This window comes from Trachurus japonicus, chromosome 6 (genome assembly GCF_045865225.1).
Source record: "Trachurus japonicus isolate A0001 chromosome 6, Traja_1.0".
NCBI lineage: Eukaryota > Metazoa > Chordata > Actinopteri > Carangiformes > Carangidae > Trachurus > Trachurus japonicus.
In genome coordinates, this window is record NC_140912.1 from 6524073 (window position 1) to 6549377 (window position 25305).

Here is a 25305-nt window from a genome sequence, read left to right on the forward strand (position 1 = left end):
TCTTTGTGACTATGAATGACATGTGTTGAGTCCACTTGTTGCCACTTTGGGAGGTTCAGTTTTTTTTTAATCATTTTGGAGGTTGCAGTTTAATAATCTAATCTCTAGAGCTCAATAAATGGACAATGTCTTTCATCTCAAAATGACATTAGTAATCCAAACTTGCATTAATATACTTAGCTTCCATCTTTGGTTATTGAATTGAAACACGTTCTCCAAGATTAAAGCTCTATTTTTTAAGATGAAGCACCAGCCATCATGGAAACTTGTTCTTCAAACCTCTGCTCGTGGACACAGCAGCAACACAGTCACATATGCCACTTTCAAATCCAGATTCACTTCTCACTCTGACTGAAACCTAAAGTAAAAGAAAAACAATTCACTGGATGTAAAAAAAAAACGGATGTAAACCCAGACCACGTAACTCTGAACGGCACTCACATCCCCTTCTGAGCTCAGACCTGAACCCAGACTGTTGGTTCAAGTAGCTGCCGTGCCACACTGTTTGCTCTCTGCCATGTTTCCTCTTTCACCGTTTAAATCCTACACACGGATCATTTTCCATGGGTTGATCTCCACCACAGTCAGTCACATGCTCTGCGTGTGACGTGTCATCATGGGATTTCTATCACCCCGTCCTCTGTTGTTGCTCATTGTGTTGTCATCTGGCCGTGCAGAACGGCTTACTTAGGCAACTCTGAGAGGATATGTGACCTTCCAGAGTCACAAATCACAGCCGGGTAAAAATATAACAACACTTCTCATCTTTATGTTGCGTCGTCATGACAGCGTTGTACTACGACTCATGTGTGAGCCACTGGTCTTGCTGCTGAACACGCAATTGTGTCTGAAGTGACACGGTCAGCAGATCCAGGCCATACACATTAACTAGAAGGAGGTTAGTCTGCGTTTTGTAGCTGGATCAGGAAAAAAGATAGTCATCAGTTTTGGGGAAAACACTCATTTGCTTTCCTTTGCTGCAGAATTGGTTGATGATGTGACTTCCATATCTGTGTTATCATCCTGTTTTCTGTTTAGTCATTAAGTCTCCTGCCTCCTCGTCCCTGTGCCGCACTGATCCACCTGTCACCTGACTTCCACCTGCTCACCTGTCCCCAGCTACCTAATCAGCTCTCACAATACACAGCCAAATACAGGCCTCTGTTGCTGTGTTGATTGTCTGATGTGCTCTCCAGCCTTCAACCTTCCTCTCATTTCTCCTTTCCTGCCTTTTCCAGTCTGTTCTCTCCTGCTTGCATCTTTGATTTATTCACCTCTTTTCCTATTTTTTTCTTCAGTTTTTATTTTAATTGACTTTTTTGTCATTTAAACCTTTATTGCCAACCATACAGTCACAGATGACACAGGCCTGAATGACAAGATCAAGTTAGTCATATAGCTACCAATACAATTGGTAAAATAAAAACAAAGAAAGAAGGGGGAAAAAACAAAGAACAAAAAACAGACACATAAAAAAAAACTGAAAAAATATATAATAAATACAGTATATATACAATAAAGACATGAATTTAGTGGGGAAGGCAGAACAGAAATGAAAGAAAAGAGAAGAAAAAAGGGTGGGTTAAGGCTGTACAGAGATTGTATTTCCTCAGTAGTTCAGAGGGAGGAGGGGTCGAGGGGATACAAACCAACCACTGCCCTAAGGATCTCTCAGGGTCCTCAGGAAAGTGGGTAACCTGCATATCCTATTAGTTATTTAAAGGGATAGTTCAACATTTTGGCAAATTTGCCCATTGCCATAATCCTATAGTCATAGCAGTAGGTTCATTATTACCTTTAATTGTTGGTGCAAGCTGTTTTTAGATCGGCGGGGCAGAGACGTGAGGTCTGCACGGCGCGCAGTACTTTCACTTTTCCCTCATCAAACTCATCAAATACACAATCCAACAAATCCAAAACACTCTTGTGGACAAGTTGTGAGCTGCACATTCACCACGCTATGAGATAATAACAGAACGTTACGAGACTGAGTTGCCTATATAAGGCTGCCCCACCAATCTAAAAACAGCTTGCACTGACAATTAAAGGTAATGAACCTACTCCTATGACTATAGGGATTATGGCAATAGGCAAATTTGCTAAAATGTTGAACTATTCCTTTAACTCCATAAGAGTTGTTCCTCGTTATACATTTCTAGGAGATTCGAGGCTCCCTCCATGGGGCTGCCATACAACCAGTTGTTATTATTTGTTTGGACCATGATCCCTTGTCCAACATACCGGCCCACAGCCAACAGAATGACCAGTCATTCGGGACTGTGTTACACCTTCCCACAATGATTTCATTTCTGGACAAGCCCACACCATGTGGTAAAATGTACCTTTTTCTTGTTGGCAACAGCTGTCAGAGACAAAAGTATTCATAATGTGTTGAACAGGGGTAAAATGTGTTCTATGTAGGCTATAACATTATAATTTATAATTTTATTCTTTACTGATTTTAATATTTGATGTAATGTAAGCTGTAATTTTGGACTCATTCATATTTCCTTGTGCCTGTGTGGGATTCCTGCAGACAATGTGACTTTTGTGTCTACATTTTAGCCCTATGATGGTCAGGCCAACAGTCCAGCACGGACCCCATTCATACCGAATGTACCCAGCTGGGACTGGCTCTAGCTAATAATAAGCATGGCTAATGAATATTGATGTCATCTCATCATATGATAATGAAATGTTGCCCAGCACAGGATCTGATGTGTGCAGCAACATTATAGACTCCGATCAGTGAGTCCGACCTTGTGTTTTCCCCTCATTTTATCTAGATATAGACTGACTAGAAAAACCAAACATTCTCAGTTTTGAAACAATGTCAAAGACTCTTTTTAAAACATTTTTTGAATAAGACATGAAGTTAAGTCGTAATTTGTTCATCACCAAACAGATGCAGCAGTTGGTGTAAAAAATCTCAAAGTTTGAAATGTGACACCCTGAAGTTGTGGTTTCAGGATCACACACGCGTGCTGGTGCCTGAGCTCCGTCTCAAATTCCTGCAGTGGAATGTGAAGGCAGGTCTCCACAACTTCACACATTGGAGTTTTGTCATCTGCAGACATGCCAGCCGGCCTGGGGAGCGTGATGCTATTTGTCAGAGCTTGTGTGTGAATGAAAGAAAGCACTGTCATCCAGAATAACCGCGTTAGCTGACGCATTCTTGAGTTCTGCACACGGGTCCACTGAGTTGTTTACTGCTACTAACTGAAAGCTGCTCCTCCACATACGTCACATGTCTGTTTTGTCATCTAACAACCAACAAACAAATCAATACTTTATGTGTACAGATTTACAATTGAATAATGTAAATTGTTATAACATTATTTACATTCAATGATGTACATTTGAGTATTTCCTTTCTTCTGCACTTGGTGCTGGTGGCATTAGATGAAATGGTGTGAAGCTAAATGCTGCTCCACAGTGTCTTGTTTCATGTACTTCACACTACACACTGGCCCATCAGACAGACAGCACTTCTGGACATCTTTATCATTGGTAAAAACTCTTAGCAAAAATACATTTGCCAGAGTATGTGGAAAAACCTAAAATGGAAATGTGATGCAAAACACTCACGGATAAGCCATAATGAGACGGTGCTTCTCAGTTTAACAACTTTTTTTCTTCTTTTTTAACATCGATAATGTGACTTTTTTGCCAGTAGGTGTCTCCCCTGGACTTAAGGTCCATCAGACCTACAGTATATGGTACAAATTCATGTCGCAGACTTCTCTCAATTTGACCATTTGTTGGGTGCTGACTCTGTGCAGATGGAATGTGTCTTTTTAAAGTGTGCAATAAAATGCTTTCGAATCATTTTGCAGTTAAAAATGTATACTTATATTATATATTTAGGTGAGGTTCAGACTTGAACTGATGTCTTTTGACTGATTGCTTCACTCATCAAGGATTTCAATGTACTTTAATTAGGTTAGTTAAATATTTAAAGCTAAATTTAAGGAGCTCACTTGGCTGAGATAAACTGCACACATTTTTTCTAACAGACTGTCAAATTCACATGCAGTAATAGACTCTTATGTTTATCTTTGACCCTTTGTTCTGTTCTATTATGTTGTTAAAACATATACTACACTGCATGGAACACAAGAGACATATTAATTCCATGTTATTCAACATTTTTATTCAATTTCTAAAGAACAGTCAATAATTAACCTCAGACTTTAACCATAACAAAAACCTAGGTGCTATAACAGATTTACAAAGATATGGTTTGATATTTTCAGTGGAGTGAAGTGATTTGAACTTTGACTTTATACCATCTGCTCTCTGGAGACTGCAAAGCGAACTATGTCATCCAGACTGTGCACCTGTAAGAAAGAGCAAGAGAGACAGTTGGATCTGTGTGCAGTACTAAATGTTGTGCCGTATCCCCTTTTTTCAGTCATGATTCATACGTTTTAAGTGAATTGTGGGAAAATTAGTTATATATTAGTTATAAGTCGATACTCCCCCCTTTTCTTTTACCCCTGTGGTCTGAAAAGGCCACAGGCTTCACAATAGGCTACGTTGAATATCAAATAGGCAGTTTTACCTGCTTGCCGCTTCCCACAGTGAAGTTCTTGGGCTTGTAGACGGTCACTTTTCCATCACTGCCGCCTACTAAGACACAGTCGGACCCATTAGCCAACAGCAGGGCCGTCAGCTTCACACCAGGTGCGGCTTGGTGCACGATGGTTGGCTCAAGGCTAAACAGAGAAGATTGCATTTAGTGGACACAGGATTATTTCTTGCTCACGTCAACCAAAGAAACGCATTGGTTGACAGTAAAAGAGATTGTGAGTATGAAACTGGAACTTTCTCAGTCCGACAGACTCACATGCACGTATTCAGGTCCCAGACCTCCACCTGCCGTCCATTAATGGCTGCAAACACTGAGGGTTGGTTTGGGGACCAACTGACAGAGGTCACGGCCCTCTGGGTGGAGGTGAAGCTAATCACCGGGGTGGGGTGGCTCTGCTTCCACAGCTGGATGGTCCAGTCAGAGGAGCAGCTCAGGAACACATCAGGACTAAATGGAGACCATTCAATGTGGTTCACCTGGAACTGAGAGAGTAGCATGTGACATGCAGAGAAAATACTGCAGTAATTGAAGTTTACAACTACTGATTTATTACAGAAATACATCAAAAGTTGTTCAGCACTGTATTTGTCATGTTGATTGGGTCAGGGGGTGATTCTTGTACTTGTTAAGATTTGTAATTTTGTCACAGGAACAGATGGAATATGCAGCCATTTGCCATTTGTGTTATCCACACAGACTTACAAAGTGTTTTTGGTAGGTTTCCAGAAAATGCTGACTGTTGGAGAGAGAGCACTTGTGGATGAGTCCGCCCTGTGTGCCGATCAGATAGATGCTAGATTCCTGCAGGAGCCATGTACGTATAGTAAAAGCAGGAGAAACACAAACAGAAAAACAACCTCTGTGAAAACTGAAACTAAAAAGAGTCTCAAGTGTTGTTCCAAATAAAACCAGCCTGACCTCAAATCCATTTGTGACCAACTTACTACTGAATGGAAGTCAATACAAAAACCAGGCATCAACGATGCCACAACTCTGCTTTGCTTCTTCTTTTTTTCATCCTGCTCCTTAGGTTTATCAGGCCTCTTCAGCTCCATCAGGTCTAAGAACACATGGACAACATACTATACATAGTTAACCTATATACTTTATATAATACATAAAGATATAAAACATAAAGATTTAAGCAGCCAAGGGATGCGCGTGAATGTGGTGACGTAGGGACGAGGACCAATAGATCCATGACGAGGGCGGGGGCTGCTAACTAACGAAGTTAGCCAAAACGACCGGATCGCTTACTTCTGCTTTAATTGCCACGTGTGAAATTGCGATTACACTGTTGCCATGGCTGACAGGTGCACACTGCAGTACCTATACATTCAAGACCACTTCTGCACAGGTGCCACTTCTTAATCCTGCCATCCTCTGACACAGAGACGAGGGCTTCCACCGCCTCCACCCTGATCTCATCCTGCCTGCTCCACTGGACCTGCCACACCGGCTGCAGGTGTTTGTTCACACAATCTCTACAGAACAAATGAAAAAAAAATAAAGCTCAAAGAAAAGAGCTAGACTTATTGATTTGAAATCATCATCTCTATGTTCACATACACACAGTTCTCACCTGCTGCTGGTGAAACACGCCATGTTGTCTGGAAACTGGATGTTGTAGAGTTCTATGGTACCATCAAACATCCCCACAGCCAGGTGGCTGGGGTTGTTGGCCGAGAAAGCCAAGCATGTAGCAGAGCTATGGCAGTGGAAGACGTGCTCCGGCCACTGCACAAGGGACACAATTACAACTGCTCTCACTACAGACAGAACTAAACTGGTGAACGTACTACTTTTAAAGGTCCAGTGCGTAATAATTGGCCAGGTTTATTGGCAAAATCTGAATATACTACCCATGAATATGTTTGTATAATCGCTATAATTTAAAATTTGTTTTCGTAGCCTTATAATTCTTCTTTTATAGCAAGGGTCTTGCTTTAGAGAGTGTAAACCAGCAAAGAAGAAGGCAGAAGGAAAGAAGGAGTAGGAAACAGCAGACGTATTGTACAATGGTTTAGATCTTCACCTCATTGCTCCTAAAATACTCCCAGTCGTCCCAGTCATGGTAAACAAAGTTTTTTGTCCTCAGAGGCCATCGTCATTTTGCTGACATGAGGGGTGAATGCGAGCAAGCGAGTGAGCGCTGCAAACTAGAATCTGAATGCTAGATGTCACGGTTTTCTCCCCATTTTACACACTGGACCTTTAATGTGTTCATGTTTTCTAAATCACTTTCAATCTTCCCTCTCATTTGATCAATACACTCACACATAAATAGCTAGCAGCAAGCGAAACACTGGCCTGGTCTTTAGAGGCCATTTGGATCTCAGTGCCTTCCTATTCCTGTGTCCTTGTCCTACCTAACATTAGCATACCAGCGGGCTGACATACTGTAGGGCCCACGACGAGTGAGTGAAAGGAAACAAGAAGCAACATGTGTAAATGTGTATATACCATTGGGTTTTTGAGGGACCAGCAGCAGATAAGTCCTGGTTTGTTCCTCTTTAGCTCACCATATCCCACAGCCAGGAGGTTCTTATAGAGCACAAAGATAGCAGTATAAGAGCAGAACTTTTGAAGTAAAGATAATAACTTGATATTAGTTCCATAAAGATAAATATTTGCCTAGTGTCATTTCAAAAGTGCAGTAAAATGCAAGCTGCAAGTATATTAGCATTTGCTTGTGAAGAGTTAAATAGTGACACATGACAATGGAGTGCATAAAAACAGCAGCAAGTGTGATTGTTTCGGTTTTACCGGGTCCATCTTGTTCAAGGACATGCTGTTAATGTTCCAACCACTGGTGAGCTCACAGCTGAAAGCCCACAGACATTCAAGTGTTGGAGGTAGACGGGTCTTCTCATCTTCCTTAGTCTGTTCCACAATCCTCGGCTTCACTTCACTGTCAGAGTCTTTAAAAAAAATCAACATCAACAGTATTTATTCAAATACAATGACATTTAATAAGTGACCATTGTAGGAGAAGGAAAAGAAGCCCAGGCACAGAGTTTTGCACCTGCACCGACACACTGAGATCAGGTGGAATCTGGAGTTTACCGTCTAGAACAGGCAGCTGTTTGTAAGCGGCCAGTTTGGGTTGAAAGATGTTTGCCATGACGTTCCTCATCATGACTAACGAGAGATTCTGGAAAGACTCTGACCCCATGATTTCTTGTGGGTTGGCCTCAACATTTAGACTCTTCAAATAGCTGTCGGTTTCGAACTGTGAGCTGATGCTACTGCCTGAGGAGATGAAATGTGAGAAAATGATACATGTCTGTTATTGCCTCACTAGCTTTCACACAAATGCCATGGAGTGGCCTCTCCGGCCCAGGGGAGGTGAGTCAGGTGCTGTTACTTGTGTAGACTGAGCTGCTGCTGCTGCCACTGCTGTTTTCTTGACTGTTCTCTTGAATGTTGCTGGTGCTCAAAGTGCTGTTTGGATCAGTCTCTGTCTCAGTGGTTTCACTTTGTTTAGATAGAGAATCATAGATGTCCCAGACAGTAGCAGTTGCTCCTGTGGATATGAAAGAACACCAGCTGTTGAAAGATGAACACTGCTAACTGACCGATAAGTATTGGTTGTTTATAAATGCTGTAGCAAAACCTTGATGGACTGTGATGAAATAGTCTGAGGTTTAAAAAAGCCACCTGAGTAAATCTATCAAATCCAAACTTCATTAGAAAATTGATTAGCGCATTATGTTAAAAGTGGCTGTATAAAAAAAGTATACAAAAGAAAAAAAAAGATGCCTAACCCTTTTCCACCATGACAACATGTTGACACTGGATCTGTTTGTCTTTGGGTTCTCCATTAAATGTCTGCATTGACTGCACCACATACTTATCATTGTCCATTCTGTTCTTGCAAAGCTCAGTATAGTGAATGTTTCTTTCTCTGCAAGAAAGAAATATGAATAAATATCAAGTTTGCTACAAAGAACAAAATTGGAACACTTTACTTGTCAACATGTCTGCACTGAACATAAACTGATATCATCTTTACACCTACATTACAATACAGTATGTGGCAAGCAGTTCAGAGCATAGCATTTCAGACCCTGTTTGATATTTCAGAAAATCTGTCAACATAGCCATTTACTCACTTAACCACTTCTGCATCGTCGGCATCTTCTGAGATACGAGTGCAAGGTATGTCCAGCAGTGAAGCTGTATCCGACTCAGTGAGATATATGTCTACTACCTTATGTAACTCCTCTTCTGTAATGTGTTTTTTCACATTGTCTCTTTTCTTTGGAAACACTGGCAGAGAGCAAATGGCAAAGAAAGAAAATCATACTGAATAAACATCTGGAAATACCACAAAATATTGTTTCCCATTACAATGGTGGAGATGCTGCAGGGGGCAGTATTTTATTGCACATAACAAATAAAAAACTCAAGTAACCATATGGAGTGGGTATGTCCAGTTTAGGAAGACCATCCTCAGTGCTAGTAGGGGGCAATCTGTCACAGAAGCTGCCATTCCTAAATGAGCTGCAAAACAAGTCATCACAGTGTCAGAGGTGGTAAATGCATGGGAATAAGAAACAGATTTTTATTTACATTGGATACAGTCATTGTATATGTTTCTGTTACAATATATAACTATAATTCCTAAACTAGTGCTTTATAATGGTGTCAAAGTAAAATGATGCTTTACAGCTTTACTACTACTGCCACTACACTTATATGCTCTTTGAACATCTAATCAGCCGGTGGAAACGGTGTGAAGACCACCTGGAAGAACGTATACTGAAACTTGATTGTGAATGTTCTGATCCTGAGCTGCAGTTTTCATCCAGAAATAATCTGCCCTGGTTGGCCTGTGTGTCCCCTGACTCGACAGGATACAGCGGCTGAGGAGTAACATCAGTGCCATCTTCATCCAACACCTGTAAAGAGGGCAACAACAAACAGATATACACAAATGACATGCAACTGAGTTTCAGACTCAGGGTGCTACTTCTAGTGCTACTGGAGAAATTGGAAGTGTAACAACTGACTCATGTTACACCGTCCCCGGTCTCCCCTACGAGTACAGTAATTATTTTTTCTTAAGCTTCTTATTGTACCAACAACAAGGTGAAACTACTCCATTACAAGTTCTGCAATCAAAATACTGAAAATGTATTTCAAACATACATAAAAAGTGTATGAAATACTGGACACGTACTTGCCCTAAGTGCACTGCTGGCCAGTTGTTATTAAATGAAAACCATCAGAGTAATTTATTTGGCATTTTTAAGGAGTCACAAGCTTGAATGTTGGGAACCATTGGACCACTTGTATATTCTTTGAGAATCCAATTTACAATGTTTACAGTGGTTCCCAACAGGGCCGGCCGCTGGCATAAACACTCTATTTGGTTGTTTAGGGCCACATGATCAGAAAGGTACCGTGGTTCATTCAAGTCATTTAAACATCCTGAGGTCTGCACGCACGCTATGAGCTTTATATGTCATTTGAAGTCAATATTCAGCTTCTTTTATCTCACATTTGAGACATTTGGTGAAAATAGAACGGCAGAATGACAACATTTGTGCTCAAAAAGCAATCTTACAAAATGTCATTTTAGACTTGTTTTCTACACGTATCTATTACTGTATTCATATCCTATTTCAAGCACCAAAACAGTTCATTCTCATGACTGAAGGTGTGTTTTCACAAGGGATTTGAAAAAAAAAGCAGACCTCAAATTTCCAGCATTTGTCCTAAATTATTTCTTTCTACAGTGTTGTAGGACAAACTGGCCTCAGTGTGCTTACAGCGGAGGTTCTAATATTTAGACATAAAACACTTGAGTATTGTTACATCTGCAAGTATCTTAAAAAGATACATTTAAGAAAATATGTTAAAGTCGAGAAAATGGCCTCAAACCTCAGAGGGCATAAACACGTCTGTATTCAGTTTTAACCAGTGATTTGGTGTTTGCGCTTAGAGTGCAGGGCCACAAACAAAAACCTTGTTTAGGGGGCCACCAACATCCTAGTGCCGGCCCTGGTTCCCAACCTTTTCTGGCTCATGACCCCATTTTGACATCACAAATTTCTGGCGACCCTGTCAATCAAGATGCGCCAGCTCAGATATTTTTATATGCTGCATTTTATTTGAACTCAATTTAAATTCGAGAAAGTGAAAGTATAGAATACAGTTGTTTAGGATTGTGTGTGGTGTTTTTAATCATATATTTTTTTTTTAAAGAATAATAATTAAAGGGACAACGAGGAGTTTTGGAAAAGCGAAGCGTTTTCACACTACATTTATGAGCCTCCGCGCGCACCGTAAAATTCTTTTGACCGGCGCAAGACGGACTCATGTTTTCATTCATCAAGAATTAAAGGCAGGGGCGGTGCGTGGCGCAGTGGGTAGAGCGGCCGCCCCATGTAGAGGCTACAGTCCTCGCCGCAGGCATCCCCGGTTCGAATCCTGCGTCGGGCAGACCTTTCCTGCGTGTCATTCCCCCTCTCTCTGCCTCCCCATTTCCTGTCTATCTCTACTGTCATCACTATCAAATAAAGGCAAAAAGCCGAAAAATATACTTAAAAAAAAAAAAAAAGAATTAAAGGCAGAAGTTCAAAGAGGATCACATACCGTCGTAGTTCCGACCATAAACGGCGATTCAGCTACGTTATTCTCATGACTCGTTGCGAAACTGAAATAACTATAATAACGATAGAGACAGAATGATATATTTATCGAAAATGGGCCCATTAACAAGTGTGTGTAGCGGAGATTCATCCACATTAAAGAGCAACTAAACCCCTCAGTTTTGGATGACGTGCTCTAAGCTTGAAATTCAAAAAATGCCTTGATTATGGGCGGGACGGGTGCATGACGTCTGTCTGACTACCCATTTCTCCGACCACCCATTTCTCCGACTCCGACCATACATTTCTTTATTTTTGCGTCCATCAGTCCGACCTCCCACTTCTCCGACTTAAGTAGCCCTAACCCTTAACCTTACCCTAAACCTAACCTCAACACTATAGTCGGAGAAATGAGCCGTCGGACTTGTGGGCAGTCGGACTGACGTATGCTCCCCGGGCGGGACTCAGGAGCACTCTGCGATCCCCCCTCCCCCCTCCCCCCTGCGCCCCATTCACACCCGCGAAATCACACAAAAGAGAAAAAAAAGTAATAAACACACATCGACACTTCTGCTAGGGCTAACGAGCTACTAACGAGCGACTCAGCACTAGTAGCGCGTACACTACCAGGAGAGGACGCCAGAGCCGTGACACAGCATACAGCTGATCCGCCGGCTCGTTAGCTCGTTAACGGCTCGTTAGCGCCGGCCGCACTAACTATTCCCATTCAGGCAGCTGTTAGCAGCCGTTAGCCGCAGCAGAGCAGCTACAGTGCCTAGCAACCGTTAGCGGCAGGCAGCAGCCGGTGCTGATTGGTCGGGGAGCTGGTGGCCGGTGACGAAAGCTGCCTCCAAAACGTCATCTGCCTCCATCTCAGCCAATAGAAAAATTCGATTGTAATAGCCGTGTTTCAACCCATAGAGGGCAGTCACTCTACATTTTTACTACAAAATACACCAAATTGAAATATTTTGACTAAAATGTCAAAAGTTGGACCAGAATCAACCGACAACACTACCTTATACCCAAATACATTTGTTTTCAGCAGAAAAAAGTGGTTTAGGGGTTTAGTTCCTCTTAGACGTGAGACTTTTTATAACCGAATAGAAACTCCTCGTTGTCCCTTTAATTTTGAAAATATTTTTTATCAGTAATTCTTTTTATCAATCACTGGACATTTCAGACGACCCCATTTGAATTCCAGGTGACCCCACGGTTGAACAACACTAATCCGTAGTAAGTTCTGTCAAATGAATGCAGTGAGGTAAAGGCATGGTTAAAGGTGCAGTATTATTATCATGATCCCCCCGACAGGCGATAACAGGTTGCTATGGTTACACTACAGTTACCCGGACTGGTCTCCCTGTGGTCTGGTGGCCTCGCCCTTTCCCCGGGCCGCTGCTCTTGCCGTTCCCGCCATGGTCCAAGGTGTTTTTTCGTGTTTGAGACCCAGGGAACTTGGAGTGTCTGGCGCTTTGACCAACTCCTGATGCCGACATGTAACTGGCTCTTAGAGACCTGGAGGGAGAACAACACTTTCGTTGGTGAGCTAAGTTAGCTGTTAACTTTGTGTTTCACCTAAAAATGCTGTCGTTACCTGTTGATAAAATCATTTTTGTTGTTAAACTGTGAACTCACGGGTTGGGTGTAGTTTTCCTCATTTTCTCCTCGAAGTTTTAGAGGCTCTAGAGTCTCTTTTTAAGCTAACTATTGGTGTATTCCGCTATTTTCCCCCTCCTCAAACCGCTGAATCTGACCGGTGACCTACGTTGCCATAGCAACATGACGAGAATGGCCTCGTGTCGGTTCCTCCGAGACAACAGTCAGGTGAGTTCCCTCTGGTTTAGGCTCTACTACTAAACTGATGTTTGGGCCCCAACGGGGACGAACAATAAGTGATAAAATAACATACACGAGATGCATAAAAGAACATGCATCTCAATACATTAGATTACAACTGTCAGGTCAGCAGTCTGAACCAAAGGCTCAGGAAACCTTTGCAGATGTTTGGAGTTAATCAGCTGATAAGAATGTGACACCATTAGGTTACAATAGTGAACATTTTCACTATTGTAATGTTTTGAGATACTGAATTTGGGGTTTTCATTAAATGTAAGCTATAATCATAAAGAAATATAAAGAAATACATGAAATATTTCAATCTGTGTGTAATGAATATGAGTTTCACTAAGATGCACCATAGAGGCAGGTGGGGCCAACATTGTAAGTTGATGTTTCACGAGGAACCTGATAAATATTAATATTAAGTTCCACTGGAACTTAATATTAATATTTACAACCTGCCAAGAGATACAGAGTTCCCTCAGACCAGTTGAACCAGATATGTGCTTACAGATTTCAGCATTTTTAAACAGATTTGATTTGATTTGGATCCCCATTAGCTGATGTAGTTTACATCAACTATTCTTCCTGGGGTCCGATCCGACTCTTAATTCCAGTTTTTGGACAATTAATAAGCCTTTAGTGAAAAAAAAGAGAAAAAAAAGAAAAAGAAATACATTGACAGTCATCACTGGTGTGACCTCAGAGATGCAGTTACAAAGCTTACTTATCAGGACAAAGTGTTTTTGTTACCCCTGTTTATTTAATATGGTGTTACATTAAACACACAGTCAATGCTGCCAAAAACAAAAATATGGTTAGTAAAAAGGTGAAGATAGATAAAAGCAATAATGGGAGAACTGTACTAGATATTTGAGTTGATAGAATATTATTGTACATAGTCTGTTCCTCCACTAGGTGGCAGTAATTAAATGAGGAGTTGCTGTAAAGATTAGGCTACCTCAGTTTACAACTTCTCATGCCACAAACATTGATAATGAACCTAGAAAGGCTACATCTAAAATTGCTACACCTTTCTTTCATGTTGAATTCCGGTGTGAAGCAAGATTACAAACAAACATTTGTATTATTTCATTTTCATTAAAACATATATATTTTCCTAAATATTCCATACAGTGTCTAATTATTTTTTGGTAGTGATAATTAGATGTATTGATAATGAAAAAATATATTTATTTTATATATATACGTATATATATTTTAGCTTGCACCCTAACAGTACCTGTATGGGATACTACAGTATCACACTATATATGGATGTGGACACTATACAGTGAGACTGTTTCCACATTGCCTGGAAATCCTGATGTCAAACAAAACGCATTGTAAATGTCATAAAGGAGAGGTGAGGAAATAAAATGAATGAAAAACACTTCCGGTTGCAGGAACTACAATCTGGCACAGTCACGTGATCAGAGCATCATCCCTGCCCCCTCCTCTCCCCTCCTCTCCCACCACCCATCCTCCCCCTCTGCACCGAGCATCCCGGGCATCGCGGCGCTGTGTCTGTGCGCCTTTAAGAGCCGCTCATCCCGCTGCTTCTGCACTAAACCTCCATCGCTGCTTCTGCGAGGGCGAGAACAACACAGCCAGCCAGCCAGGGCCATGTCCGCCAGCTCCGCTTTCAACGACGAGAAGGGGGGGTCGTCCAGCGTCGGGGAGCCCGAGTATGGTCACGACCCAGCCAGCGGAGGGATTTTCTCCTCCGACTACAAAAGGTACCGAGCCACCTGCCGCGGCGCTGCTTGACGCCGTTTTTATTAGTCATGTAGAGGGGGGGTTGTACCGGGGCAGCTTGTGGTGGGAGGGGGAGGTGCAGTTTCCTGTCTGCAACAATGCATAGGAAGTGTATTTTACTGTCAGAAGACGGAATTAGACGTTTAAAAAGCACCCGGCTCAACTTTGTTTATGAGCGGGCCCGTGATTGAGACTGAGAGCAGCGTCCGCGTCCTGACGGTCGTTGGTCCAACACTCACCGTGATTTCAGCTCGTTGAGTCAAATGAAAGGCTGCTGCCGGGGGTGACGGGTAATAATATATGTGATTTAATGCTGCTCTGCGTTTAAAGCAGAGAGCCGGTGGTGTTTGAACGGGCACCATTTGTGTGATATTGAAGAGGTGAGGTGTGAAAGGCCTGTGAGAGGGGAGCCCAGGCCTCAGATCAGCGGCTTTCAGCACCACCCTGCTGGACAGCGCGCACAGCGGCAGCAGCAACATGAGAGCAGGGACACACACGGTTCACCTGCTCACTGTGCTACACTACCTACCTGTCAGCAGGGGAAGATTAGGACCCAGGCTCGAGTCAGTGGCATTGAAATAATAATATTAAAAGACAACAACAACAAAATAATAGGCAATGAATGAGTTGCTTTAGATTTGTCATCATGACTTTAACTCGCACATGGCTGGACAGCAGCTAACTGTAGCCTGGTTAGTACTTTCTGACATAGTGGTATATCAGTTGGCTCTTTGAGAGTTGAAACAATCCAAAACAATATTACTTTAGCTGTTTTACATAAACACATCAATCTTAATACAAATCCCTTCTATTTATTTTTGGTGAGGATACAGTATCCACTAGCCAGCATGCTGAACAGTACATTTTACACTTTCTCTTGCTCTGTGCTACCAATATGTATGGAGGCAATGAACTAAATCCCATAGTTTGACAGATATTGGTCCGGCTGTACTCTCTGTTGACAGTTTAGTACCATATAGAGAAGACATCAAATTATTAGGAAATCAAAGCAAATTATATACAAGCCACGCAAATGAGGCACATACAGACAGGCTGTCTGTTCTTTCCCTTTGCTGTTTTCACATTGTGACTGTAACGTGTGTGTCATTATGGCACAATGTGGTCCTGAAGTCAGTTACTGTGGCAGAACTGACAGCACTTAGATTTTTAGTGAATCGTGCAATCTACAGTCACTCAATCTTACATGTATGTAGGCCTGTTATTATTATTATTATTTTTTATATCTCAGCTAGACAGTTTAAACGTTGGTGTGGTTTGAGTACTGGGAACTCATGCAATGGTGTACTTATGACTACTGACTAGTATTCTGGCTCAAACTAAGGACCAGAACATCTCACAGTGGACTCACACCCACTGCAATGCCCATAAGCATGCTGACGTTCTGAACCATGAGTACGCCACATTATTACATGAGTACCAGTTACTCATGGGACAGAGCATGGCCATGTCTGAATTGACTTTGAGACAGGTAGGCGTCTCCAGGACCACATGACATACACACAGGCACATCCACATGGTGGAAACTAGTGCTGGGTATTGCTACTGATTTACTGAATCAATTTGATTTCCGATCCGATTAGATATTGATTCATTTAGAGATATTTCAGTTTTAATATCAATTTTGCTTGGTTATGAAAGAGATTTTCACAGAACTAAGAAAGATGAAACTCTCTAACCTGGTACATGATCAAAAATGTCAGTGTTCACATAAAGAATTGGCCCAAAAGCAGTTACATTAATGCACATTATTTAATATATGACCCACTACAGAGGTAAACAGTGGATGGCAATTGCAATCGTGCAGATCTAACAGTATTTTTTAAACCCAGCATTACTATCCCCCCGTCACCAGATAGATGTAGCTACCGGTTTCAGAGGACATATGATGATCTAAACTTAAATGTGTTTGCTTTTACAGCAACACAATGTAGTTACAGTAACTGTCCATCAAAGAGGCTACTGTAAATCATCAGTCCCTTTACTGCAGGTGTGTTGGTATAAATCTGCTAAATTATTCATGTAGGCAACAGGAATAGATGCAAACATGAAACTGCCCAACACAAACCACCTGCATCAACAGATTTCTTCCTGTGGGTGGAAACTCCTCAGTCAGGTCAGTTAGCACAGTAAAGTCAAGCGTCCTGCATGGGAACACTTTGTTCTCCCAGGGGTCTCTGAGGACCATTGTCCTTGGTCGGTCTCAGAAAGCAAAGCTAATAAGTCAGTTCCTTATCACACAAGTATCCTTACTGTAACTGACAAAATACAGATCACTGTTGATAGACAGGATTTATAGTTAGAAATGACTAAGTCTCACGAAACAAAGACGGTGTCTTCTGGATACGTGAGTGGACTGAATCCTTGGGGGTAAATAGGATTTGATGTCACAGAAGAACTGTGGAAAAGCAATGATATGCTACATAACCCTTCACAGTCTATTTACGTCATTCTTTCCTTCTTTTTAATTCTTAGTCAATACATTCAGCATGATCTTGCTGAGTTCAGGGTTGGATAAGGAAGTGATTCTCACTTTCCTTTGTAACATTTTGAATTTACAAGTTGCTACAGGCTATTTTAATATCCAGGACTGTATGCTGTGTATTTGTGAACATGGAGGACGTGGTACAGTATGTCCACTCAGTTGTTTGCTTACTTTGTTACTTACATACTTTGTCGGAGAAATATAGAGAATAACAACAGTGGAAACCAGTGCCTTTCTTGTTGTTATAATAACATATGATACCATAGATGGGTTGAGGGCTGGAGTCCTCAAGTTAGATCTTCACTGGTTCAGCTTCTGTACCGAAACATTTAGAAGAAGAAAGGAGTCACTAACAGATTTATTCCGTGCATCTCTTAGCATCATCATAAAGCTTTTCGCTGCAGATGTGACTCCTATTTAGTCATTTTCATCTTTATTATTTACACCTGCTTTTCAAACAGTGACATGTTTAAAAGTATTTGGTACGCTGAAACCACAGGGAAGAACCACCAAGGAATCTGTATGCTGTGATAACATACGAACTGGAATTGGTCACAGTTTGTCAAAGAGCTTCATTTGCTGAAAAAAAGCAGCCTTCATATCACTGACACAGTAAATGTTAAAGGCTCTGCACACGAGCAGAGCAGTGTTTGCGCTTGCTCAGATGCTCTCTGTAAATAGTTGAATTTCATGGAGTTGCATTTCTTCCACAAAGTGTAATCCTAAATCTTCTGAAAAATAGAAAAAGCATGCACATCCTTAAGTCTAAACGCTGGGTGCTGGACAACACAAGTACCTAGGTTTTCCTAGTAACCCTAATCTTCTGACTTGTCTCAGCATGAAACACCCAGGTTAAAAAAACATTTAAAATAAAACAACAACACCAAAAAAAATTTCATTATAACTCAGTTTCATCAAGTGTCCTGATAAGTAGTTTTGAGAGGTAAGAGGAAAGCCATTCAGGTGTAGTTTGTACACATTTACGCAATCCAGTGAAGAGCTGTAATCAAACAAAATTAGTGATAACACCAGTGGGTGTCTTTAGAAAATGTTAAATAAATTCACAGTAAATAGTCATTTGATTTCACTTAAACAATATCAGGAAAAAAAAATTCAATAATTTTTATTAAATGTGATTGGACAGCAGTACTGACTAATAAATAAGTAAATTCATTCATATGACTCATCGGGGCCAGTGCGTCACAGAACAGACACATATTTCTGAAAGTATCAAGAGATAATGATTTGGACACACTTTTATATTGCAATAATATTCAGCTGTAACAACTGATTAAAAAAGAAATCTGCCATTATTGCAATAATTGTTTAAATCATTTTTCAAGCAAAACTGCAAAACATTTCCTAGTTTGAGCTCCTTAAAGCCCCAGTGTGTAACTTATTTGGCTTTTTATTAGCAAAAATCAAATATTGCTTTCATTTTTCATTTCATTTCATTTTCAGTTTGTTTCATTCATGGTATGTACATTCTCACATAGTTGCACATATACATAGTGTACACATTTTCACCATGAATGAAAAGGAGCAGGAAGAAGAAAACTTATAATATCTGCCCCTCTCTGTTGTTACAAATTTCATTGGCTTACTTCAACACCATAAAACCGTATTTCACTGAAGTTGAATCACACCTGCATACAAATGAAAGCTTTCTGGTACCTTAGAATGAGTTGTTACAAGTCGTTACAAATACATAAGTGGGCGACGCACCGAACCGAGGCGGCCATGTTGCATCGCCATTTTTTACGTTGAGTGGCAGCGTGACCGTAGGTAACCACGGAAACTGAGCGGAGCTGTGGGCTCGGCCTGTTAAAACTGTCACCACTGTGTAGTGTGAGGAAGGACGGAGGCACTGATGTTGCATTCAGGTGCAGTCGGGCAGACGGCCGTCGGCAAACCAACCGGATGTCATTTTACTCAACGAGAGAAAGACGGTAAAACGTGGGTCAGGTAAACAATACGACATCACCATGACATCATGTTGCCTCGTGCTGGCAGACCACTTGTTTACATAGACGGTTGTTTATCCTGTTACATGCAGCGTCTGTTGTCTGTCTGACGTCTGCCCCATTTCACGTGAATGCAACATCAAGAATAAGTTCAGATATGCAACCGCACCACTAGATGGGGGGAATTCCTACATATTATACCTTTAAATATCAAATGCTTTTGCTGCTTTTACAGTACAGTACCACCATTCCTACCACAATGACACGTGACTCAATGCACTGTGTCAAATATGCTGCAATATGCTGCTCTGAACTGATGTCTGAGTTGTGGGTCAGAGTAATCATTACCCCGTCTGTGTTATTTTTCTCTTCACTGATTTTTTTTTAGACAAAGTGATTCATTAAGAAATCAATCAACAGATTAATACAGTCTTTTCTCAGACTCTTCATTTCATACAGTCTCTTGACATTCTCGCTCCCACAATCATCACACCTGACCATCACTGGTGTTTCACTGGAGCTGCTGCTGGAGCTGCTGCTGAAGCTGCAGACTGTTGAGCAGCAGCAGCAGCAGCAGCAGCAGCAGCAGCTGGAGCACCGCTGCACCACCACATCTCACCAGCAGAGGGAACTCATTGTTCATAGACGACAGAGACGTGGCTGTGAACTGTGAGGAGGTTTCTGCCTTGAAGCTGTTTGGAAAACATTCATCATTAGCTTTCAATTGTAGCCTAATTTTCTGACTGTGTCAGCTTCCTCTTGTTGTTATGCAGATGTGTGTGAGTCGGTTTAACCAGTTTGTGAAGGAGAAAGCGCTGACTCAACCTTCACCTTGGAAACGTGGCAGGTGTGAGATGTAGCTGCCGTTCTCAGACCGCGTCGGTCTCACTCTGCTCTTCTCTTTGAACATCTATAACTGTTCTTTAGCATGCTATGTTGATACATGTCAGAGAGCCAAATCAAGCATCATTTTGTGTTTTGCATGTTGACAGCTGCTGATGATTCTGTGGATTAGGGTTAAAAACATTTGGCTTTTTTTCTCCCAACTTCCTTGCTTCTGCTGACAGTAAAAAAAAAAACGGGTTTGATGAGAGGTAACACAACACGTATCAGCACCTTTAATACATTGTACTTTCTTGGTCTATTGGCACGTACAGTATTTTTTAAAGTAGGTTTTACAGGAGGTTACATGCTACGTTTCTTGACTGGGTGCAGCTTATATCATTTGGCCCTGTTTCCAGGTAACCACCTGCTGCCTGTGCCTTATATATAATGCACAGGCATGAGAGTGGTATCCATCTTTTCAGTTCATTTCTTAGCAAGAAAGCAAATGAAAAATACTTCACAAAATGTCAAAGAATTCTTTTAAAACACACACACATATTCAGCAGGATTTAAAAACAACAAACTGCAGAATATAAGCCCTCTTTTCATCATTTTTCCCAGTGGAGGATGAGTATGAATCTTCCATCAGCAGTACATATGGGAGTTTATGAATTCATGAAAGCCTTTATATATTTTCCTTTGAGACATTCTCGTACTACAGTACGAGTTTCTTTCATTTAGAGAATATGATACAACTGCACTGCACCCACAATCACACAGAAGTTTTGACAAGAAAAGGAGAAAAACTAAAAAAAAAAAAAAAAGATCTTCTAAGCCGGCCTTGGCAGCAGCAGGCTTTTGTAGTCAGAGTGATAAGACTTTTACAAAACTTGATCTTCTCAGCCTGTTATGAATAACGATTGTGATGTTTTTAGTTTTTTTTTTCCATTTTCGTGCGGTTGGATGGAGAAGATTGTTTTGTGAAAGAAAACATCCTGGTAAATTGAGAGCTAAGACATCAAAGGCTCCCATTTTTTTTCTTAGGGCATCAAAAATACTTACTGAAGCAGCTGCAGGAATAAATTAGCTCCCTCCGCTCTGTGTGTCCAGCATTGCTTTAGTGTCTACGCCACACGCTCTCCAGTGTAAATGCTGCAGCCCCCGGGGTTTGTTTTATTGTCGACATCACAGGTTAAACACCTTATTAGTCCTCAGCAAATGTCAACAAATCCTAACTGAGCTGCTGCAGATCACAGGAGAGGCTCTGTGAATTGTGCCGTGAGGCAGTTATTTTGGTTTGAGGCTAAGAGGAATGAGTGGGAGAGAGAGAGAGAGAGGTAGGTGTCCTCATCACGACACTGCTAAGAAAGCTGAGTCATGTAAGACGAGAAAAAAAAGGCAGCACACTGAATATTAAAAATGAATGATGGAGGAGGTGGGGGGCAGGGGGTAATTTTTAAACATAATGAGAAAAAAGGAATGAGGAATATTTAAAAGCATGATCTGTGGGACATGAGCAGAGCCTGGTCGGCTGTGACCTGAGGACGAGGCAGATGAAGAGGAGCCGTGGTAGCGTGAGACCGACGGTGAATGAAGGAAGTAGCGGTTAATGAGGAGGGAGGCGGAGGAAAGATGACGGGCACGGTGGGGGCTGATAACGTGGCAAAAAAAAAAAAAAAAGATGGGAGAGGCTGTGTCATTGTCGTAGGGCTCAGAAAAATGTGTATGTGGACATCCTGTTCACACACACACACGGTAAGACTGGTGCAGCAACAGGAACCACATGAGCAGCAGGAGGAGTCGCAGAGAGGAGAGGCTCCACGGCAAATAAAAGTCCACGCCCCTCTCTCTCCACCGAGCATCCATTTACTGAGAGGCTGGAGGCTGCTGCTCCTCGCTGGATGCGCACAGACTCAGCTGGAACAGAACGGGAGAGAAAAACACAGTGGCGTACAGAGAGCTGCAGCTCCGGTGGATCTGGATTACAGCACTCAGCCAGGCAGCGAAGAGCATCAACCACCGTGGAAGAGGCTGGGGGTGGCCGCCGGGGGGGGGGCTTCTCTCTGAAGACGTTCGTTGCATCATTCCCTGCCAGAAATGTCCACATTGGACGTGTTTAACCTGGGAGAGAAGGAGTGTTTGTAACGACAAATTGTGACTGAAGCTGCTGTTGGCCGTGTGAGAGCTGAGGATCTGGAGGATTTGCTACGCTGGTTAACCCCTGAAGGATCTAACTCAAGACAAAACTGCAGTCTTCCCACTTTTATCTACCCCCCCCCCCGCCGGGATTCTACAGGTTGCTCTGGAGCTAAGTTTTTCCAACATGACACCTATGCAAAAGCTGCTGCAGCTGCCGGTGAACGCCGTGAACATCGTGAAGACGGTGCAGAGCCAGGTCCAGGGCCAGGAGGAGGACAAGAGCCCGGTGCTGACCCCCGACAGCGGGCAGCACTCCTGGTACAGCGCCCTGCAGCCGGACGAGCTGCGCCACCTTCGATCCGGCGGCACAGGTGGAGGAGGAGGAGGAGGAGGTGGAGACCAGGATGAACGAGGAGCACTGGAGGAAAGTGGCGGCAGCGGTGGTGGGAGTTTCCAAAGTCAACCTTTGCGGTAGGAGAATGAAGGAGCAGCCAAACTTCATCCCTCAGCCCTCTCATTTGTATTTTCTATTCAATTCTATTCAATTTAATATCCATTTATTGTCATCGAGCGATGAAGCACAACAAAATTTAAGTGCATCTCTCCTTGATAATATAAGAGAGAAAAAAAGGGATAAAAGAGGTAGGTAAAATACAAAAATATACAAAAATGTAAAAACAAGTGAAGATCAAGTGCGCTGCAGAATTAACTAGTGCAAATTCACAATGACAAATTTAGGGTATTTAGCTGCTTCATCTCCAGTGCAGATTTCACTGACTGCACCTGGATGATGAGCTTAAAATACAAATATAACACAGTTATTAGCTGATAAGTCAGTGGACCCCAGCCTCTGAAGTCTAAAATAAATGTTCATTCCAGATTTACCCATTTTCATGTTGTGAAAACCTGAATTTTTTGCCTTTGATAACTGTTCTTCAGTTCTACTCCTTGCAAACCATAGATACATGAAGCCTATGGTTTGCAAGGAGTGGGAGGTAGACCTTCCTTTATTGTGAAGGGACAGAGTTAAACAGGTTGGAAACCACAAATGTTGTACATTTACAATACAGAGGAAGAAAGTACATTTTCACACTCCATGGCTGTATTATTTTTTTTATCGATTGAACTGCAGCTTATTCAACCAGGTTAAGGAACTAGTTTGGTCCGTCTGAAAACATCCATCACAGTTTCCCAAGGTCGCTCTTTCAAACATCTTGATTTGTTGAAAACCTAGCAACAGTCAGTTTACAGTGATAGAAGCCAGAAACACATTGGAGAGGCTGGAGCCAGGAAATATTTGGCTTTTTAGATTGAAAAGTGGAAATTAATTTATCTTCAAAACAGCTCTGATGTCCTTTCTGTGGAACGGTAATTGACTAATTATTCGAGCTGTGGTTCTCCTGCCAGCGTGGGGAACGTCGCTCTGCAGCTGAATCATAGACATATGCCACATGTGCAAGTCAAAGTGGATGGAAAGCACTGGTATAAGGCCGTGTTCATGTGAATAGATTGAGAGAGAGGTTGGAAAGAGGCATCAGTTTACCTGCTCATACAAATACACAAAGCCTGCATAGCACACCACCACACAGATTGTGTTTGCATAGCTTTATTATGATGTTTAAAAGTCCATGGCTGCAGTGTATTGTTGCTGTGAGAAGGAGACGTGGCCTTTCATCCTCTATCAGGAATCAGACCTACAGTATGGTTTTCATGCAAAGGCTGTAGGAGCTGCAGTAGTTTTTAATTAATTAGACTGCGAACCTTGAAAATGGACATCAGAAGTGGGGCTCCTCAGAAATAGATTTGCTTCGAGAGACATATGATTGCATTTTTGGATTTTTATTGGGTCATACCTACAAACTGCGGTGGCTGTTTCTTTTTAATTCAGCAGGATGAGCCACAGTACAGACCTAGTTTTAGTTGGTTTAAGGAGGCGTATTTTAAATCTGTCACCGTGGAAAAACAAGAAACTTTTTAAGTCTGTTTTGAAAGAGACAGCTTATGTAAAACAGCCTCGCCAGCTGCTTCAAAAATGCAAACTGCAAACTCTTCAATATTTCCCTTGCCTCTGATTCATGCAAATGCGCTCCCGTATCTAAATCTCGCCACGTTATTGCAGTCATGCAGCGTCCTGGACTCTCCTGGTGACATTGCATCCGAGGTTCAGTCTTTGAACGCTGGCCCTACTTCTCTGGAGGCTTTCCAGCTGGAAGGACCTGCTGATCTCTTGGCTTTGGTGCCGGGTAACCTGACCGCCGGTGGAGTCTGTTGTACCACAGTGGGTTAAATAATTCAGAGCTGTTTGTAAATGAAGCTGTTGTTCGGCGAGACGGGACGAAACCCAGAGAAACGAGAGAAGCGGTGTCGGTGTCGAGTTTCTGTGGGTCCTTTGGGCACGAGCAGAGGAGTATAACCCAGTCAGAGGGTGGTTTTTCCTTCAGGTGCTCAGGCTTTATTACCAAAGTAATTCACGGGGTATAGCATTTAGAGTTTATGATCATTCGTCATGGTCGGGCAGATGGACTGTGAAGAACCCGGGGCTGTCATCTTTTTCCTGGAACTGCTTTGGAGTGTTTTGTCTTCTGCTCCATTCATAACTTCAGGGTCAAATGTTCTCATTTAATGAGTCATTGCATCTGTGCGGCTGCTGTAGCTTATGTTTTACCAGATTAAGTACTGTATAGTAGCAAAGACAAACTGTAGAGTTTAAATGAATTCTTTTCTCACATAGTGCTGTTACACACAGTTACATGGTACTCTCAAGAACTCATATATAACTTAATTGATGACTTTTTTTTTTTTTACAAGCTTTTTTACAAACAATGAATCTCTATCACTATTTTAATCACTGAGGCTGAACAGTGTGGTTCATTAAAGCCCCAGTATGTAACTTATTTGGCTTTTTATTAGCAAAAATTAAATAAATACGTATTTCACTGAAGTCGAATCACACCTGCATACAAATGAAAGCTTTCTGGTTCCTTAGAATGAGTTGTTACAAGTCGTTACAAATACATAAGTGGGCGACGCACCGAACCGAGGCGGCCATGTTGCATCGCCATTTTTTACGTTCAGTGGCAG

The 25305-nt window shown here is 41.9% G+C and overlaps 3 protein-coding genes across 7 annotated transcripts in view; 2 read left to right on the top strand and 1 right to left on the bottom strand.

Annotated features, from left to right (window-relative positions):
• Positions 1–4195: 4195 nt before the first annotated feature.
• LOC146985502 (dynein axonemal intermediate chain 4-like) lies at positions 4196–14663 on the bottom strand. Its single transcript, XM_085780436.1, has 17 exons — positions 14512–14663; positions 12543–12711; positions 9344–9498; positions 9012–9100; positions 8710–8866; positions 8362–8501; positions 7962–8120; positions 7661–7846; positions 7361–7515; positions 7058–7138; positions 6177–6331; positions 5924–6078; positions 5539–5654; positions 5297–5395; positions 4850–5076; positions 4565–4718; positions 4196–4340 (listed from the first exon to the last, which is right to left on the bottom strand). Exons 1-17 carry the CDS (start codon positions 14661–14663, stop codon positions 4284–4286), a joined length of 2406 nt encoding a protein of 801 aa, XP_085636562.1. The 3' UTR covers positions 4196–4283.
• slc25a44a (solute carrier family 25 member 44a) overlaps positions 4671–25305 on the top strand; it is a 131526-nt gene continuing 110891 nt past the window's right edge. The window contains exon 1 of the mRNA XM_085778527.1: positions 4671–4686. The gene's annotated coding sequence lies outside the window, so the exon portion shown is untranslated. The remainder of the gene's footprint in view (positions 4687–25305) is intronic.
• Positions 14444–25305, top strand: part of ap3b2 (adaptor related protein complex 3 subunit beta 2) — a 55627-nt gene continuing 44765 nt past the window's right edge. For 3 of the 5 annotated variants that reach the window (XM_085778505.1, XM_085778504.1, XM_085778506.1), the window contains exon 1: positions 14522–14774. In XM_085778505.1, the coding sequence (XP_085634631.1) occupies positions 14662–14774 (113 nt within the window). In that variant the 5' untranslated portion in view covers positions 14522–14661. Of the gene's footprint in view, positions 14775–22383; positions 22696–25305 lie in introns of those variants that run through there. The other 2 variants (XM_085778507.1, XM_085778509.1) reach the window with 2 other exon arrangements.

Coding starts and splice junctions, on each gene's coding strand:
- LOC146985502 (XM_085780436.1), bottom strand. CDS start 14,663: ATGGCCCTGGCTGGCTGGCTGTGTTGTTCTCGCCCTCGCAGAAGCAGC. Junction 8,121..8,361: donor TGTTGTCATGGTGGAAAAGG/GTTAGGCATCTT, acceptor TCATATCCACAG/GAGCAACTGCTACTGTCTGG. Junction 5,077..5,296: donor AAACCTACCAAAAACACTTT/GTAAGTCTGTGT, acceptor CTACTCTCTCAG/TTCCAGGTGAACCACATTGA.